Below are 19,670 nucleotides of genomic sequence, written 5' to 3'. Positions count from 1 at the left end.
CTGGTCTTCACTAGAAGACTACTTAAGGGACACTGGACAGCCTTTTATTTTATGTATCAGTTTCTTGTCTATAAAATGTGCCACATCTAGGCACAAAGTCCTTCCGGAGCACAAGGGCCCCAGGATCTGTTGCATATGCTCACTAGTGACCTTATCTGGAGATGCTGGAGGGCGCCAGGCACTTTAGTTCTGCCACGATTCAAAGATGGACAGGTGAAACTCCTACTTCACCTAATTTCCCAAGTGAAGGTAGGGATCTTGGGGTTACGCCTGTTTTTATCCAATCGCTGTCTGATGGAAGATACATAAACAATTTTGGCAGAAGAGATTAGATCAAGACCTGCCCCTTTCTAACTCTAACCTAACACTGATTATGAGGCTAGAATCAAACTGCTTTTTGCTGGCTTGCCTACCGCGGGCATCTTATAGTCCTGGCTGCGCATGACAGCTACAAGAAGATAAATGGAAGGTATTCAGATGAATATGAGTCTTGCCTGGAACATGGACGCGCAGCTCTTTAGTCTAAAGAAGGTCTAAAACCCAGGAATCCCAACCTCCTGAGCAAAAGGTTTAACCACAAGGTTATTATACAAAATATGCACAGGATTACCAACACCAGCTCTCTTCAGAGAGCCCTACAGCTTGCACTGCTGGTAACACAGAAATCATGGGTATATCTGTTAATATAAAAGAAGTAAGACAGCTTCTTGAAACAGAAAGTTCTGCATAGTGCTACTCACTTATCCTTTATTTCAAAACGTTCATGAAGCCACCTTCTCATATACATCTGCTCTTCTGGAATGTCCTTCAGTTCAATTCGATCAATGAAAATATGAACTCTTGGGCATTCCTTGCAAAGAAACTCTAAAAAGAGAGCAAAACAACAGGACTGAGTTACAAAAACACCGTCGGGCATTTATTTGTCTAAAATACACCAAAAATCTGACCTTGTAGGTGTAAGTGCCTTGGAAGCCTAACTTCAGTTCTCAAAAGCCTCCCCTCTTCATGTTCGGATCCTGAGCACTTCACTGAACTTAGAAGCCATCTGGCCTACACACTTTTGAAATGGTGGCCCATTATCACGTGCAGCATGGAAAAATTGTCCTAAAATGCACCCTGCTAACTGTAAAATGTTGTGCTTGAAAATGTTACACTTCTACCTCAGCAACAATCTACTCATTCTGTAGTGTGGGATGCAATAACTTTGATGTCATCAAGTTATCCAGCCTGCAATTTTAATTAAGGTTAGTAATCCTCTTTGCTCGTCCTTTTTGAAATGTAAATTTTGTTTGCTCCTGGATGACAAAACCAGAATGACAGTGATTTCCCAAAGTATCTCCAGGAGGAACTGGGCTTCAGTTTAAATGATAACCTATAATTAAAAAGTATAACAGGGCAAAAGACTCAGAACAAAATGCTGCTTTCCATTTTGCATCCCTTCATTTTTCTTCTGTCTTACAAAGCTCTAGACAGCCCTATTGCAATCCCCCTCCCCCATTTCCCCTATTTGTCCCTAGAAAAATTTAGCTAGCAAGCGTTAATTACAAACAAAACTCCATTACTCAAACACCCGTGTGGGATTTCTTACAACTAACAAGTGGTAAAAATACTGTACATGGGATGAAAAACCCACCAGTATTTGTGTATTAGTAATCATTTGCACTTATCAGTAGCAAAGGGTATTGCAGTAACCATAGCATCCCTGTACAGAGATGCATGATGTGAAGGTGGAAGCCCTTAGAAATCTGGACAATCTTCCTATTTGGAAAAGGGACTAGAAGTGCCTTCCTACAATACAGACAGGCAACAAATGTAACACAGACTGGGTGGTCCCTTCAGGTTGTTGACATTTTTTGGACAGCAGTGCAGATGTACATAAGACTTTGACCCATAACTGTTAAGGGTATCTTGAGGAATGACTGTGCAAAATAATTGTTACTGCATGTACATCTTTATTATTATCTGCCAAAGCAGACATCCCTCTATTTGTTTTTCTTCTTTACAGGATTATTGATTTTTAAAGACTTTGTTGTAAAAGCAAGCCTTATGATATGCTAGAAATTGCCTTAAAGAATTTTAAAAGCCTGTTCATGCAAATGTGTTTGTGTGCTTTTAGAGGGCGAGTGAAGAAGAAGAGATAAAGAGATCAGTAAAGTCTTATGGCATTTTGATGCAGAAATTTGTAAGTTGCTGTGTGCGGTTTTGTCTAGTCCTTGGGCAAAGAGACCCCTTCACTGAATGGCACTGCAGCGTAAAGGAAGCAACATGGCCCACGCACCATCAGTGGAAGAAATGGCTGAGGGCTCTAACCAGAAACAAGTCCACCTTTTAGCCATGGAGTAGCAAATACAACTGTCGCTAAAAAGTGTCTGGTAAAACCGTCTCCCAGCTACAGCTATTAGATGGCAGGCAAGTTAAGTACTTGGGAGTTCAGAATGATGGTACGTTTAGACGTTATCTTCAGGTTTATGTGTAATGCTTTTACTACCCACAAAGAAATCAGTGTTCACGTATCCAAAAGCAGGTTTTTCCTCTTGCTTTTAATGGGAAGAAAGAATTTTCCAGGACTGTTTCTCTGAGGATACTATCCAGGCCACTATATGAAGGTCATTCACTATATGAGCACCTAAAAGCATACTATTAATATTTTAAAATGACAGATGTATTATCCATGTCTTAAATGCTTATAATATTCACTGATGTACAAATCCTCTTTTTGAGTGGCATTACCTGTTAAGTCGAACATTCTAAAAATATGCAAAACCGTATCTAGAAAACAAATGCCTGAAAGCCAGATGATATGGTCTTTTTTGTAGTAGACTCCTATAAAAAGCATCTATGCTATGCATATTCAGCTGGGGCTGAAGATCTAGCTTTAAGAGATGTTTGAAACGTTCTGCACATTGTATAGCATATGTTTCTTTTGCTTCACAGCACATAGGTTATTCTGTATAGGAACAAACAACTCTTTCCTGATGTTATTTCTAATCTCAGTTATAAATTATCAAGGAAAATTATAAACCAGGCAAAATTCTAAGTTAGATGAGATAGCATTATTAACAGTTATATGGTATTTGTAAAACTAATGTTATGCTACTTGAAAAAAATTTGATATTTGGTCATTTAAAGATAGCAACAGAGTACATTATCAATAATAAGCTCTAGTTAACAAAATAGGAATAAGACCTAAGTATTTCAAAAGACACACCTTCTCCCACCAAAGCTGAAATGTAGCTACTCTACACATCTGCTTAGAAAGCAAAAAACCCTCCATAAATATCTGAGCGTTGCTGCTGGTTTTCTACCTTATGCCCAAGTTCCGATCAAGGTCGACTCTTACTACTTCCCACACCAGGCTTCTTCAACCAGTCTAAACCGAGTCCCCATACGTGAAGATCGTAAAACTTCATCTTAATTTCCCACCTTTGTAATCCCAATGCTCTTCTCCACTGCCTTCCTCTCCCTTGCAGTTTGAGACTTAGTACAGCCTCGCTGAAGGCTGTGTGATCTGCAACTGCAGGTGCTCCCCTAGAGAGGGTCATGATTCCTGCTGTTTTGGGTTTGTGTGGCGGGGTTTTGGTAGCAGGGGAGGGGCCGCAGGGCCGGCTCCTGTGAGAAGCTGCCAGAAGCTTCCCCGGCTCCGAGTCGGACCCGCCGCTGGCCCAGGCCGAGCCCGTCAGCGACGGCGGTAGCGCCTCTGGGAGAACAGCCTTGAGAAGGGGAACCTGCAGTGAGTGGGGGGATCGGGATGGGAGAGGAACCCCTGTGCAGATACGAGGGGAGTGAGGAAGGAGGGGAGGAGGAGCGGGGGAGGAGGGGATGCCCCCGCAGCCCGTGGGGAGACCAGACGGCAGGCTGTCCCCCCCCAGCCCACGGAGGGGAGCGGGGGAGCAGATGCCCACCTGCAGCCCGGGGAGAGAGGAGCCCACGCCGGAGCAGGGGGATGGATGCCCCCCAGGATGGCCGGGACTCCAGGGGAAAGCCCGCGCTGGAGCAGGCTGTGCCTGGAGGACTGCAGCCCGTGGAAGGGACCCATGCTGGAGCAGTTCGTGAAGAACTGCAGCCCACAGAAAGGATGCATGCCTGAGAAGTTCATGGAGGACTGTCTCCCGTGGGAGGGACCCCACAGTGGAGCAGGGGACGAGTGAGGAGTCCTCCCGCTGAGGAGGAAGGAGCGGCAGAGACAAGGTGTGAGGAACTGACCCCAACCCCCATTCCCCGTCCCCCTGCGCCGCCGGGGGGAGGAGGGAGAGAGAACCGGGAATGGGGCTGAGCTGGGAAGGAGGGAGGGGTGGGGGGAAGGTGTTCTAAGATTGGTTTTACTTCTCAGTATCCTTGTTTTGATTTGATTGATAGCAAATTAAATTGATTTTGTTTCTTCCCCAAGTTGAGCCTGTCTTTTCACCGTGACCATAAGTGGTGAGCGATCCCTCCCTGTCCTTGTCTCAACCCACAAGCTTTTCTTTGTATTTTCTTCTCTTCAACCCACAGTGGGTGGAGGAATAAGCAAGCCGCCTCGTGGTGCTTTGTTGCCGGCTGGGCTTAAACCACGACACCCACCCATTGATTCAAGGCCATTTTATCCAAAGCCTGGGCATCCAGGACATCTGCAAATGACATCATAATGCATGCAATCAAGCTAGTCAGGGAATCTGACTAGTCTTTAATTATCCAATTCATGTCATGGTTTAACACAACTAATCCAATTTTGGGTTTTTTTTAGATGCACAATGTCACTGCAATCACGTAAGAACACCAGTGGATAAGAACAACATACTGAGAGCTTGTTTTTGAGAAGAAACAGCTGGATTTTATCACCACAACCTCTAAAGGTTTGTGGTGCTCCCATGACCCTTAATTTCATATTAGCTTCACTCCCAAAGGACTTAGTAATTAAGCTAAGAAACAAAATTTTATTGAAGCAATTTATTATGTGCAAATTACATCCAACTTCAGGGACACTAGCCCTTAAGGCCAACATCTGACAAGCTTTTCAGATCCCTAAACGTGGCAGAATTTGTTGTAATTAACAACAGGACAAAGCAAGCCTGAACTTTCCTTCAAAAGATAAAACATAAATGCAAATGATGCATTATAATCAAACATTATATTGGGGACAGCATTAGTCAATCAAGAACCGAGTATGATTTGGGTTAAATGAACACTAACAACTTGCGTGGGAGCCCAGTGGACTGACTTTCGTGTGGGAGATAATTTCCCAATAAAACATTCTATCTGGCTAAATAACAGATACAAGTGCAGAATGTTTATAATGCTTCTAGTGACCAACCACAGCAGAAGGAAGGAATTGAAAATTATAAAGTGGATCGAGCATTTTTTGTTCTTAAACTGTGACATTGTGGCCCTCCTTCTGCAGGACAGGATTCACCCTAACACAGGACTGAAGGATTCAGTGCAGAATTAGGATTAATGAATGGGGTACAACAGCCTCCAGGAAAGGAACTGGATCCAGAGAGTTTTTAATTGCAAACGAATGTTTTGGGAGGGTGTTTTGCTCACTGGGGCTTCCACAAAATTCTACCAGTTTTCAACTCCTCACCTTCAAAAGCCAATTAATTCTGTTTTGAATTAACAGCATTACCAGGGAAAGTGAGGGAAGGAGAAAAGCTCCAAAGCATAGACATACCTGTTACTGAGAAGGGACATACAAGTGGCCTCAGACCACCTTCCCCTTAGTGCTACCACAGAAGTTCATTCCACCACTCCAAATTGTTTGCCTTGCCCCTTAAGAAAGTTGTGACAGTGGCATTACACTTAAATAGATATTCCAGTTTTCAATTACTAATGAAGCCTATTTTTATATGCACTTTAAATATGACAGCAATAAAGTAGCTCAGATTTCAACCTCCTACATCAGCTCTCCTACTGCAATGTAATTATTGCCAAAGTCCTTCAAAATTAAGAAAGGACAAACTGAAGCTTGATATAGTTGTGTCCACTTAAAGAGACCCCAATTCTCTCCTGTTTAACAGATTCCTGTAAAGTTTGTGATAAAGTGAAAGTGGTATCACAGGAAACTGAAATCTGAATAATGTATATTTATTCTAAGTAACTAGTATTTCAAACGTGTAAGAATACGTCTCTTCAGTAACAGAACATTGCATGTTGTGGTGCGTATAGTTTTACAGGCAAAACCATGATAGCATCCTCTCTGAACTGTAGATGCTTTCTCCGCTTTTTAAATTTTCATTAGTCTGGACTTAAGTGTTCAGCCACCAAAGCAGTTTGTAAACTATCTCCTCCTCAAAGAAAGAAATCCCATCTCTCCACTTCCATTTACTTCGTACACCAAATTAACAATCAATTGGCAAAACAAACATAAATTTAAGTGCTGCGTTCTCAGCTTCATGCTTTGAGCTGACAGGAAACTATTTCACAGCTTGCTCTAACAAAATAAAGCAGTGGTACAGCAAAGTGGCACTAGACGGTAAAGCAAACATCCAGGGTACAGCAAAGGTTGTTTAGATGGGTTAACCTGGGGAGCAGCAGGCACCACCAGTACCTGCTGGTACTGCTGATGCAGGGGAGCATGGAGGGGATGTTCTGCAGGCTAGATTGAAGCCTGCAGCCAGGAGACAAGCCTGGGACCTGAGGAATAGCACTCATAAATACTGCCAATCCCCTGTGCAAGGCCTGAGATGCACACAAAGAGTCCACTCATGCACGAGGGGCACAGCATAGGAAGTAAGCACCTTAGGAGCTGGGGAACCTTTTGAGACGAGAAATGGGATACACCTGAATCATTATTAAGCCAGGCTGCTGGCAATGAAAACTGAAAAAGTTAGCATTTCAGCTGGCAGTTGGGGTAAGTTGAAGGTCAGGAAAAGCGCCTGTTCAGAGGGACGTAACATAGAGGTGGATGTGGCTAAAATTCAACCTGAGGGCAAAACTCAGAAGTGCCTCTGTACCAATATGAGAAGCCTAAACATGAAGATAGAACAAGAATTATTGGCACCAAGAGATTACCCCTGTTAAGGCAGGTATCCCGCTGGCCTTGAAGGAGCATGCAACGTTACCAGGCTATGAGATTTATAGGAATGACAGAATAGGATGTACAGGTGAGGGAATGGTAGCATCCATGAAGGATTATATGAAGTATAATAGCTTTAGATAATAATGAGACAGAAGCACAATGAAATCCATGTGGATGGAAATCTGAGACTCTAATAAAATATATATTAGATATATTAAATGACTTCCTGTTGAGTTTGATAATAGTGACCAGAAACTGTGAAGCCAGACTGAGAGCTGCAAGTTCAGGACTGATAGCAAGAGTGTGAGATTCCAGCTACCTTTATCAAACTGCATCGATGCTTCATCACGATGAGGTGTGGAGGGGAAAAAAACCAAAACCAACCCAAACCAAAACAGAACAAACCATTGAACCAAACAAAAACACCAGAAAAAAAGAAAGAGACTGTTTCCTGGAACAACTAGTAGCAAAACCCACAAGAAAGAGTCTTAATGAATCCAGCACACAAATGCAGAATTAAAGGAACTATGTAATGAGGGGGGGGGGAAAAACCAGGCAAACTGTCAGAACACCCTAAAAGAAACAGTCCAAAAGGAGGCAGCCTAGAGGTTGTAAAAAAACCCACAACCCTAAATACCAAACCCCAGAAAAACTTGTATTAGAAACCCACATAAAAGATGTATAACACTGCAAAAGAAAAAGTCTGGGTAGGTCTGAAACCCACCTGTATGGCATAATGGGAAAATTAAGGAGGCTACCACTATATTCCTACCTTCTCCTCTTTGAGGAATGGAAAGCTTGTCCAAATAAGGAAAAGCCACAAAACCGCTCATGCCAAATATAAACATAAAATTAAGAGGAGTAAAAAGTAACTTGAAAAATGCAAAGGATGCTCTAACAACTTTAACTTTTTTGAATGTATTAAAAGCAGTAAACCAGCTAAGGCAGTGGTGGGTCTGCTGGATGCCAAAGGTGTGAAGAACAGCACTCATGGTAAAGTATAAGCCCATGCAAGAGAAGCTCGAATATTTGTTTGCATTATTTTTTCTTGCTGAAAATGTTTGATTCCTACACCCATTGCATTCTTTGTACCAGATCGCTCAAAGGAACTAGATCAATAAGTAAACAGACAGAAAGTATTAGACTAAATAAACAAGTTGGATGTCAGGAAGTCACCAAGACCAGACAGCATTCATCCAAAAGCTCTTAAATGTGGAATTTAAAAACAAAGATGTGTAACCTACCATCACAAACAGCCATTGTGCCAGAAAAATGGGGAGTTTCCCTTCTACAAACGAGGACTTTAGAGATGATGCTGGGAAATAGAAACCAAAGAGTCTTACATCCCTGGGTAAGATAGCAGGGTCTATAATAAGATCACTAAGCACAGAGATAATCACAGTCTGTTGGAAAAGAGTTGGCGTGGATTCTGTAAAGGGAAATCCTGTCTCACCAGTTTGCTGGATATCTACAACAGTGTCAAGGAGCAGGCGGATAAAGGGGATTCACTGGACATGATATATTTGAATTTTCATAAAGCCTCTGATAGGGTTCCACACTGAAGGCTATTAAAGAAATTAAGCTGCCATGGGATTAGAGGAAATGATGTTTTATAGACCAAAAGCTGCTTAAAGGAGAGGAAGCAAATGGAAGGACTTAATGGTCACTTTTCAGGATGTAAAAGACCCAGCAACTGGGGTCCTCCAGGGATTGACGCTAGGACTCATTTCATTCTGTCATGACTGATAGGCTGAAGAAGGGAGCAAACAGTGAACCCTCCAGTTTGTCACATCTTTTTCAGAAGATCCTAAGCTGTTTTGGGTAGTCAAACGCTGGCTGGACTCCAAAAGGACCTCAAAGCTGAGCAAACAGGGTGAAAATGTGGCAGCCGAGCTTCAGCAAAAACAAACCTGGGGAAAAAACAACTGAAACCCTGATTACATGATGCTTAACTTGGAACTGGTGGTTACAATTTGGGAGTTGCTGACCTTTTCTCTGAAACCATCCTCTCAGTTGTGCAGCAGCAGCCCCAAATCCCCCCAAATACTGGGCAGCATCAGCAAACACATTGAGAACAGGGCAGTGAGTCACTTTGCAGATATATAAAAAGATTGTGAATCCACATTTTAAATACCATGTGCAGTTCTGGTCTCTGTATCTGAAGGAGGATGTAGTGGACTCAGAGAAGGCCACCTAAAACATTTAAGGAGAAAAAACACCTGCATTACAAGCAAGGAGAGATTAAAAAGGCTGAATTTTCAGTTTGGAGAGGGGAAGCACAGGGAAGAATATGACAGCTTAAAAAAAAAAATATTAAAAAATCCTGAAGATGGCAGGTAAGAACTACAGCTCAACAAATCCTGCAAATTCAAGGGTAAATAATCATATTTCTGTACCTTCCAGAAGATGCCCACATCAAAAGAATCTTTAAAAATTATTATTAGAAAATGGTACATACAGTTTTTTATACTGGCATTAGCACTGGAGAGCAGCAGAGTGTCATTGTAAGCTGTCTTGCTGAAACAAGATGGTATTTGGTGAAGACCTATAGTACTTGCATGTTATAGTTCACTGAAACAATCTTCCAGTGGCTTTAATCTGTTATTTTAACAGATGCATTCTGGCCTTTGTACTGGTCTACAACAATTTGTAAATATTGCATGTTGGCCAAGTTAGCAGGAGGTTTCCTACAAAACTGTAGCAGTTTTGATCAATAGGCTGCCAGCAGCAGACCCTGGATCAGGGTGGGTCTGTGGATTACATCTAAAGGGTATCCCATTACTGGTAACTGAAAAGGAGCAAATTTAGGAGATATCTGTGTCTTCCTTGGAACATTTTTAAAGTTTCAGAAGTGGAAAAAACCCTGTTGAACTGTGCAATTTAAAAAAAAAAAAGGGCAAGAAAAGATACAAGGATTGGACCAGTTCAAAACAATGCTCTCTCTAGCAAATAAACAGGATCTGTTAGGAGCTATGCCAGTACTGTGAATATTGATGTTTTTGCCTTTCCTTCAGCTAGTCTGTTTTCATAAACAGAGAACAGTACCACAAACAGAGTAGAAGAAAAGGACTGTGATGCACAAAAAAAAGCAAAAATAAACACAGGCTCTCAAAGCAGCAACATATTTCTGGCCAAAGCTGACAGTGTGAAGAAATTAAGGTTGTTTTTGTTATCCTCAGGGTTTAGATACACTATTGCATAAAGATCAGGAGTTCCTCAAGCTGTTGTACATAAATGCTGCCTGGGGAGCGGAATGCTTCCTCTCACACGTGCATGAGGCCCAGAGTACAGGGTAATTTTATGAATCTCCAGTGTAAATACTTTCAAAATCCTCTTTGTGTAGCAGAGCTTTTCTGATGACCGTGTGCTTTCCGATCACAAATTCCCAAAGGGAAGCTACAGGTACCTGCCTTCAGCAGGAGCTGCTCGAGAATAACTGAGACACACAAGGTCCTAGTTTACAATCAGAGGAACACACACTCTGGACTCGAAGGGATGCTGAAGGGGGTTATTACCCCCATTGAGAGGGTGTTATTAACACACAGATGCAGCACCCACAGGTGTTTGTGATTTGGGAAAAGGAAGAATCATTTACACTTGCCTTATTCTTACACTCCTCCTTAGGCATCCCAGTTTGGTGGTTGTTGGAGACAAGAAACGGTGCTATAGGGACTCCAAATACGGTCATCTTCATGTTCTGGTTTTGAGATGGGTAAAGAAACAGAGGTGCTACTCATGCTCAGACTGACCTTCGTTTTCTCTGATTTTTGGAGTCCGATGAAGAACAACAGCAAGGCCTGCATACATTCCCATAAACTGATGCTGCTCTTCAGTGAAATGTCATTATTTTTGAGCAGAAGCACAATGTTTAATTGTTACAGTATGAAAATACTTCGCATTTACCCAGACTGTCCTTATCTTCAGAATATTGATGCATATGTCCACATCTGCGTTCAAAGTGCCATTTCAAATAAGTCATCCACAAATTAACAGATAGGTTTTCATGTTACTCAAACTACTTTTAATAGGAAATTACAGGGGTTCTAAAATGACAGATCTAGTCCTACGGACGACAAGTGAAAATGCATTCAGTTTAAAACTGAATGATAGTTTGTTTACTTTGTGGTACCTGGTGAAATCATGTTATTAAAAAAGTTGTATTTTAATATTTTACACAAACTAAACCCACGGTTTTCCTTTAAAGGAAAAACATATGATAGAGTATCACAGAACTATGTTGCCAACTAGTGTGGTTATCAAAATTCCTACAAATATTTCAATGGAAAATTTACAATTTGAAACATGAAACGTAGTTACTTAAATTTTGCTTGAAGAAATGCAGAATGACAAGTTCTTGATGTGGGATTTACTATACATGTTAAGAAGTCATCCCACACTTGATGCAAATTTCACCAATACTGATGTCCTGCCTCAGTTCTAATCTACATCCTTTCTTCTGTTGCTCTAAAATAATTGCCATTTACTTTTCAATATTCTTTCATGCAATAAGAACATGACAGCTAGCAGAGATCTGAACAGATTATTAGTCATTTCATCACTATAAATCTTACTTTGGACTGTTTTACTATCAGTTTATTAATTTAGTTTTTTAATTCTTTCAACTTATCTGTAACTATGTGCTGCTTATCATTCTTTGGACCTTGAAAGACAATGGATGTGATCAAATTTGGGCCACAGTCCAGACAAAGACTGCTTTCTATTGCTCCAGTTTCTTTTCTATTGTCCTGTACTTCACTGTCTGTCTGGGTCCTAACAAAAGTGTAAGCAAGCATTTGGAAAAGTGTAATTTCCCCTAGGGAAGTTAGGCCAGTCTGACCTCCTCAAATTATACTAATCAAAGTGATGTACGGATTTTCAGAAATGCACACATACACATGCTTTCAAAGTGTTTGTTCTGGAATTGATATACAGCAGAGTCAATTATTCTCAGGAATTCCTGACTTCTTTAAGACAGAGTCTACATGTACTTGCTATTTTTATTCAGTGTTTATCATTGTCACATGCTGCTATTTCACACACACTTTCATCTACAATGGCCAGATAAATGCCATCTGGTTATGCTAAAGCCTTCAGGCAGAATAATAAAGATGTAGAAGTGTACGTAATGCTCTTTCAGGTGCAGGAATGACAACAGTTCCCACGTCCCACAAGACCTGCCCCTTAACACCAGGCAAAGCTGGATGTGAACACTTCAGACGTTCATTCAGAAGGGGGAAAACTAGGTTCTCATTCTTTCTTCCCAAGCTTATTTCTACTTTTTACTTAATGACAGCGTAGTAAAACAATGTCAACAAATCCAGCAGAAGAGCTTCTCCCCCTCCTTTTCCCTTCTAAATAGTTCTTCCAGAATTCAGTACCTGAGATATACTTCAGCTGTGCTGCAGTGCCCATATCATTATTTGCTTCTTATTCTAATGACCACAAATAAATACTGTCTAGCAGCATGGTCCTCCCTAAGCAGGACCATCACATTCTGTCATTAATGACCTGGACAAACCATCTTCAGTAGTGAGAGGGGAGAAATTTGTGGGAAATCGCTGTTCTTTGGAAAGGCTGCCATGTGCAGGACAAGCTTCCACTGGAAACATACCAAGATCCAAACTTGTTGGAATGAAAAGGAACGAATAACAAATAAATGGGAGGAAGAAAATTGCATCTGTTGATCACAACTGGATGTGAAGCAATAGCGGAAAGCAACATCCCTGTCTAAAGCTAATCTAATCTTAGTCCCTGTCTAAGACTAATCAAATTTGATGTCTTCTAAAACAAACAACTTGCAGCTGGAAAGTGCCAACAAAACATGAAAATGCATAAATAGTGACAAAAAGTTTAACACATTTGGAAGGATATACTATAATAATTTGCGTGCTCTAAAAAGGTACTGTGTTGTCAGGTGTGCCTGGCATTCACTGTTCTTCTCAAAGCACTAATGCAGAAAGGATGGTGAATGTGTATTTTCCAGTTGCTAGTATACTATGTTTTGTTTTAATCCTGTTGAGCAAGTCAGCATTATGATATTTAAGCTTGCTAGACTGAAAAAAAAAAAATATCCAATTTTGCTAAGAAAGGCTATTTATACTGAGTTCCATATTACAAAATTTAAAATGCAATTGATTTTTTCTTCAGAATTTTTTTCCCATTTACAGTTTACTAACACAATTTCTCATAAAGCTTGGTAGTACCACTCACAGTTGCCAAAATGTTCCTTTTAACCTGCTCTGTTTATTACTGGAGACAGCAGCTAAGAGCTGACCATATCCCTGGGTAAGTATGGGTTTTTCCAGAAGTGGCACAGGCTCTTCTAAGGAACTGAGATTTATAGAACTGAAAGTAAAATGCATCTCAAGAAACACATTATATCCATGTGGAATTCAGATTTCATTCACATGGGAAATGTCATACTATGGGAAATACAGTCCTCCAGTAAAGTTGTGTTTATCAAAAGTTTGTTTTCCATGCAATAAATTTCAGTCAGAGTTGCTAGATTGAAAAAGACATGTCAACCTTATCTTTTAAAAATTACCAGGATTGCACTGCTATTTTATTCCGATGAGAATGAAAAACAAAATTCTCATTCAGCACTGACACAAATATGAAATGTTCATACGAAATGCGCACATGAAAATGACATTTTATAACTCATTTTAGTACTGTAAAAGAGCAATAATGCTAAAAAATCTCAAATGCATAACAATGCGTAATTCAATTCTTGTTATATTATATTCCTGAACGGACCAATTGTTGGACTTGTGCATAACAAATGGTGAAATGATCTTGACCTCTTAGAACAGAAATTGTTTTTCTTCCACTTTGTGTCCGGAGGGCCTAAAAGAATGACAACTATGTTCCACACTGTAATTTATAAAGTGTCCTTAATCTACATAATTTATATTATATGGAATACATGTGAATGCCACAATAGCGTGGAATGCCCTGGATGGATATTTCATTTATCTACTCTGTAATGGGTAACAACTGGTCGGCTGCATTTCATTCTGTGTTACTGCCTTTATTTTTACTCAAGGCTGAGACAGTAATTACCCCAGCCCTAACAGTAAGGGTGGCTGAAAGATACGCTTAGACTGCCTGCTGTGGAGTCTCCAAAAGGCTGGATGTGGAGTAGCCACCCCAAACTGTGTGATTACCACTTGACACTGGACACAAGGAACAGCCAACAGGGAGATTCAGTTTGTTGGTTCCCCTTCCATAATTATATCATGCTTCATGCAAACCAGAAGGTTCAATAGGTGAAGAGGTCTTATAAGGAATTTGAACATTTGCCATCTTATCATTAGGTAATGACAGTTCAATAGTTTAATTAACCATCAGGCACTGAGAAGTCCAGCATGAGAATGGTTGAAACTGCCTAGTAATTAAGTCATGAAACAAGATATGCTGCAGAGAAGGGGAAACAATCCTATTTGTTTTGAAGGGGGTCTTTGAAAAGGGTTGGGTGACAGGACAAGAGGGAGGCTGCCCAGTCTTCAAAGGAGTCTGTAAGAGGGTCATAAGGTATTTAAAAAAAAAAACCCCAAACATTAAAAACTTTAAAGAATAAAATCTGTAAAATCAACTTCAAAAGAAAATTATAAATAAAAAATGCTAAATCATAAAAACCACTTGATATTTAGCCATTAAAAATGCCTTTTGGGAACAAAACATACATAAAATAAAACCATCCTAAGATCTTACAGTACAACACAAGAGTTGAGTTAATACACAGTATTAACAGTTTTGTTGCTCACCTATCCAGAAGAATTTTAAACAGGGTGAAAATGTAAAAACAGACAATTCCAGAACTTCTAAGCAACTAGCACCTGGAAGGAGTTCATGTGAACTTTACACCACCTTGAGGAGTTACACCTGCTAATGAAGTGACATGGAAACCGCTGCACTATGAACTATTTTTAGCAGCAGAAGGAACAAGTCCCTGTGACACTGGGCCAGCTGAGGAGTGGGGAGTTAGCTAAGAAGTTCCCTGCAGGTTCCCAAAGTCAACACTGATCCCTTGCTCAAAAGTACCACTGAGTCAATTAGCAATAGACAGTCGTGCACAGATAAGGCTGAGTAACAGGTCAGCTACAACAGGAAAGAAAGACGACGTCTGACCCTCCAGTGACAGTGCAGGTAAATGAATTACTTTAAAAAAAAAAAAAAAATCAATCCATCACCAAGCATAATAAAAAACCCCAGCAAACCCTAAAGCTCTCTGTCCCAGAGTTTTCGCCAGCAGAAACCCAGAACTTATTTTCTGGTTAGATTACTTGAGGAACATAAAACTAACTTACACTATTCTCTTAAGGTGCTGTAGGTGGTTTAAAATACTACAGCAAGTGAAGCCCACTTGCACAAAACGCTGTGAAGTGTTTGTAAGGTTACTGGGTATGTGTAGCAATTTGAAAAATTGCCAGTAAAATACTACTACTACTACTACACATTTTCCCTTTAAAATACATGCATTTCAGGAATTAGATCACATGTACACATACGGAGCACAGCAGAGGGAAAGAAAGAGAGAATTTATGATGATGCCAAATCCCAGTGCTAGAAGAAACATGAAGGTAAATGGCACCTGCTGCCTATGGCCCCAAGTTCATTTTAACGATTTTCACGCCAAAGAGTGCTTGTATGCAGAATTTGACTACAGAAATGTTCTCTGTGTGGAATAAGGAACGGAAAGAGAGGGCAGGAATGTCACAGGTAACTATCGTAAAGCATAGTCACCGATGAACGATGCCCTACCAAGGCATGGCTGAAGCACTGCGGAGATTACCTTCAGAGCATTACAAAGCACCTGAAGTTGGTTCTGTATATTAACAAGCATATGGGTGTAGCATGTCTAATATACATCAACTCACCTGTCATAGATGGTGCCAGTTTTCTTTGCCCTTTGTGGTCCACAGTACCTTCATAAGCTACAGTCACATCATACACTGCATCCAGATAGTCTTTCATTGTGTCAATGGCTACATGAGTTGCCTTCACACGTGGCGTTAACACATGCTTTAATATAGCAAGCCCTACAGGGGAAAAAAAAAAAAAAGTATAGTGTTTGAAAGTAAACTGGATTATATTCACAAAAGGAACATCATGCCAAGGAACTTCAGCACCCCCACTCAAAATCACAAAAGGTTTATTTTTAATCTCAATTCTCAGTTGAGAGAGCAAGCGTATGCACACTGCATAAGCTGTACTGGGCACATGTAGAAGACAAAACAGAAATCCTTTAGATAGTAATGACAAAATGGCTGCTCAACAAAGTCCTTTTTACAGCTCCTGCTCTAGAAGCAGTGATGGTTTTAATGTTGCCCATAAGTGATGAAACAGCACTTCTCTTTAATGTTTATGTTTGTCCAACTGAGGTAAAAAAAGAGCAAATTAACTGAGAAATAATAAACGCACAGAACATCACCTCCTGAAATTCTGCAACAGAAACAGATTTGGTAGGTGAGGCATAAGCACAGATAATTTTAAGCACATCTAACGCTCATCTGGCATTTTAGTTCCAAAGGAAAAACCAATTTTGTTAACATAGTGAATCCTAATACTGCCCCATGGTAACAAAAAAGTGGTTGTCTTAAACTACACATGGTTAAACAGGATGCCACATTTCTCCAAAGTTACCATACTGTCAGAAATTTCAATATGTCTTGTTATTTTCTACTATAGATCCTAGCCTTCCCTGCTTTTGCTTCCTTCTCCTAATGGCACGTTCTGGGACGTTAGATATGGTTACTCTGAGGGTCCTCACTTTGGGAAAGGTCGGGGAAAGTAGAATCAAGACAGCTTCAGCCCACTGCAATGACTTGCTGCTAAGAAAACGGGACATTCCACTTTATCCTTGCAGTTGTTTCCCTGACTGCTCTCTTCTGTGTGCTTGTTCCTGCTGCTAACCTTGTATTGCTCTGGCACCCCCCTCCCACCAGCTGATTCAACTCACTATCCCAGCAGAAAACTAAGCAGGGAGGGGGAAAATAGAGCACCGACAACCAACAGCAAGGAGGAAGTCTCTGTTTCCATGCGAACAACCTATTACAATTGACTTGGCTACTAACAAATCCATAGTCACAGAAATCAACTGTTTTCTTTAACCATCCAGGCCAAGACAGAGATTGGTATGTCAAGAACAGATTTAACAGTGCCAGATTTAACAGCACTCCGCAAATTTTAACAACAGTATTTCATATCCATGTTTGCTTCAGCTGACCACTTCCACCCAGAGCATACTTAAGAACATACAAATACCCTGGGCTCAGAAGTGTACCTCATTTCCAGAATTTTAATATACAGTGACTTTCAAAATGAAAACAAGCAAAAAAAAAACCCAAACCTTCTCACGATCTGAACACAGTTCTTCCACACTTACCTGGAAGTTCTTCTAGGAAAAAAAAGCATATTATGCAAAAATTTTCACTATTTTGCTGTAAGATGTGTATCTTTCTCAAAAAGAAGTGGCAGAACAAAATTACAATTATTCCTTTCTAGCTTTATTTTTCATTGGCTTATGCTTCAGTCCATTTTTAAAGAACCATCCACTGGTGCTATTGGTTCCTGATGGAGAAATTTTTCTAAACCAAAGTATTGTGGTATTGCTTTTGATATCTTTCTTGCAAAATCAATTCAAAAGATATTATATTATGTCCTGATTTTGTACTGAACTTCTCTTCCTTGTTGGGCAAAGCATACTCTGATCTAAATTTATGAAAGTATCTACTGAACACTGTGAGATAATGCTAGTTTCTAAACTGCTCTAACATTCTTAGGGTTGAAAATTTCCGTATCAATCATTATCTTGATTTCTTAATATTTGCTAGGAATCTCCTTGTCTGAACACAGAGATAAAAGGTTATTTACTAGCACTCCTTCTGAAGTCATTGTTCTAAGCTTTACCGGCAATAGTGATAACTGCCTATGCAAAATGTTATATGGATCATGTAAATATTTTGAAGCATAACATGGTGGTAGTGTTTTCTTAGCTTGTGAACTGGTACATCAAACAGCTAATTATGTTATGTTTCCAAATGTTTACTCTGTAAATGAAGCACTGAATATTCTAGTGTTGTGTCAGCAATGATATTAGTGTGGACATTACATTCAACACAACTCGTGTTGAGCCAAATTCCCAAACATTTTCTAAAAACACTGTCATTCCTTTCCTGCCCAACTCATCTTCCCCTTAACCAAACTATTACTGTGGGGAAGAAAAAGGAAAAACAGGCTTCAGTGAGAACTGAATCCTCTAGACAAATTAATTTAGGTATCTAAGACTATTCAGTGCTGAGTTTTTTGAATTCATGGCCAATTTTGGTGAAGATGGTCAGTGACAATCTACAAAGTGCAACTGTCGAATAAGCCTCTCTTACTCCATGTGCTAGTGCTACCAGTGAACTTTTGAAGGTTTAAATACAAAATGAGCATGCATCTAATTAAAATCAATGAAGAAACTCCATAATCCATTATTTAGAAACACTCCAGTGCATGACAAACATGCAGCACCACCAGGAGTTCAGCACATCCTTTTAAAGAATCTGTTTTATAAAAACATTAACCACACTTTCGTGCAATTACTTGATGATCTTTGCTAAAATCAACATAACAGAATTTAAACCCAAGTAGTTACAGTATAGTTACCTTGGCAAGCTGCCTACATCCAATTCACAAAACACACTGTGCTTAAACTGTTTTTAGTGTTGTGCAATACTAACTTAGGACTCTCAGTCAAAGTATTTGAGGTCATGAGATTTTATTTTAAATGCCAAAGAAAATGAACTAGATGTCTAATAATATAATACTCTACCTTAAAATGCTATAGCTTTGCTCTTCTCTATTAGCTAACTTTTAAATGATAGAGACATACAAAAAAAAGAAGAAAATAATGTGAAAATTTGAAGAAAGACGGTGAGCAATGGTACTTCAAATGTCATCCATTTACTAGACTATAGTAAGATGCAGACTTACTTCAGAAAGTCTGCAGAAAACTGAATGAAAGAAAGTAAGGTTTTAGTTTGGCAAGTACAAAGGCCCAAATCATAAATGTCTATAGAATTGAATTCTCTATCTAAACACAAAAGAACAAAAAACACCAAACAAAACATCATTTATCTAACTTCTCAGGTGAAGTTACATATAAAATAGCTGAGTACAACTCTATGGAGAAGATCGCTCTTCCTCTTCCCTTCATCCAGGCCAAAAACTCACAGAGCTGTTCAGTGCAGGCAGGCCATCTACGTTTTCAGACTTGGACTCCATTAGTCATATTTGTACTCCTGGTGTGCACACACCACATTTTACAATGAAAACAACAAAAAAACCCAGCTCGAAATCAAGAATGCCCTATGAGTATTACATTAGCATTACCACATTTCAACAACAAAAGTTACATGCTCACTGAAAGCGGATGTCAGAATAAGTTTGAGGTCCCCCTCCCCCAACCCATGTTACTTGACAGTAATACAAAAACTGAAAGCAGGGTGAACAACAATTAATTGATTTCAATACCAATTAGATCTTTCTATCCTTATTTTTCCTTTTGTGTGTGTGTGTGTGTGTGTGCAGTAGTGATATTAGACTGAAAGCTTTGCAGTTACAGGGGGTGCACCAAGTACCCAACACTGAGTTCCCACCAGCCTTCTGGAACGCCCCCGCAGTGATCGAA

The 19,670-nt window shown here is 40.0% G+C and overlaps 1 protein-coding gene across 3 annotated transcripts in view; it reads right to left on the bottom strand.

The window, feature by feature from the left end:
• Window positions 1-19,670, bottom strand: part of AGPAT5 (1-acylglycerol-3-phosphate O-acyltransferase 5) — a 60,672-nt gene that overhangs the window by 3,200 nt on the left and 37,802 nt on the right. For all 3 annotated transcript variants that reach the window (XM_030037342.2, XM_030037343.2, XM_030037344.2), the window contains exons 6-7: window positions 15,874-16,035; window positions 741-864 (exon numbers count right to left, since the gene is read on the bottom strand). In XM_030037342.2, the coding sequence (XP_029893202.1) occupies window positions 741-864; window positions 15,874-16,035 (286 nt within the window). The remainder of the gene's footprint in view (window positions 1-740; window positions 865-15,873; window positions 16,036-19,670) is intronic.

Source organism: Aquila chrysaetos, chromosome 15 (genome assembly GCF_900496995.4).
Source record: "Aquila chrysaetos chrysaetos chromosome 15, bAquChr1.4, whole genome shotgun sequence".
NCBI lineage: Eukaryota > Metazoa > Chordata > Aves > Accipitriformes > Accipitridae > Aquila > Aquila chrysaetos.
The sequence above is the reverse complement of the archived record's forward strand: the minus strand, read 5'-3'. Positions and strand labels throughout refer to the sequence as shown.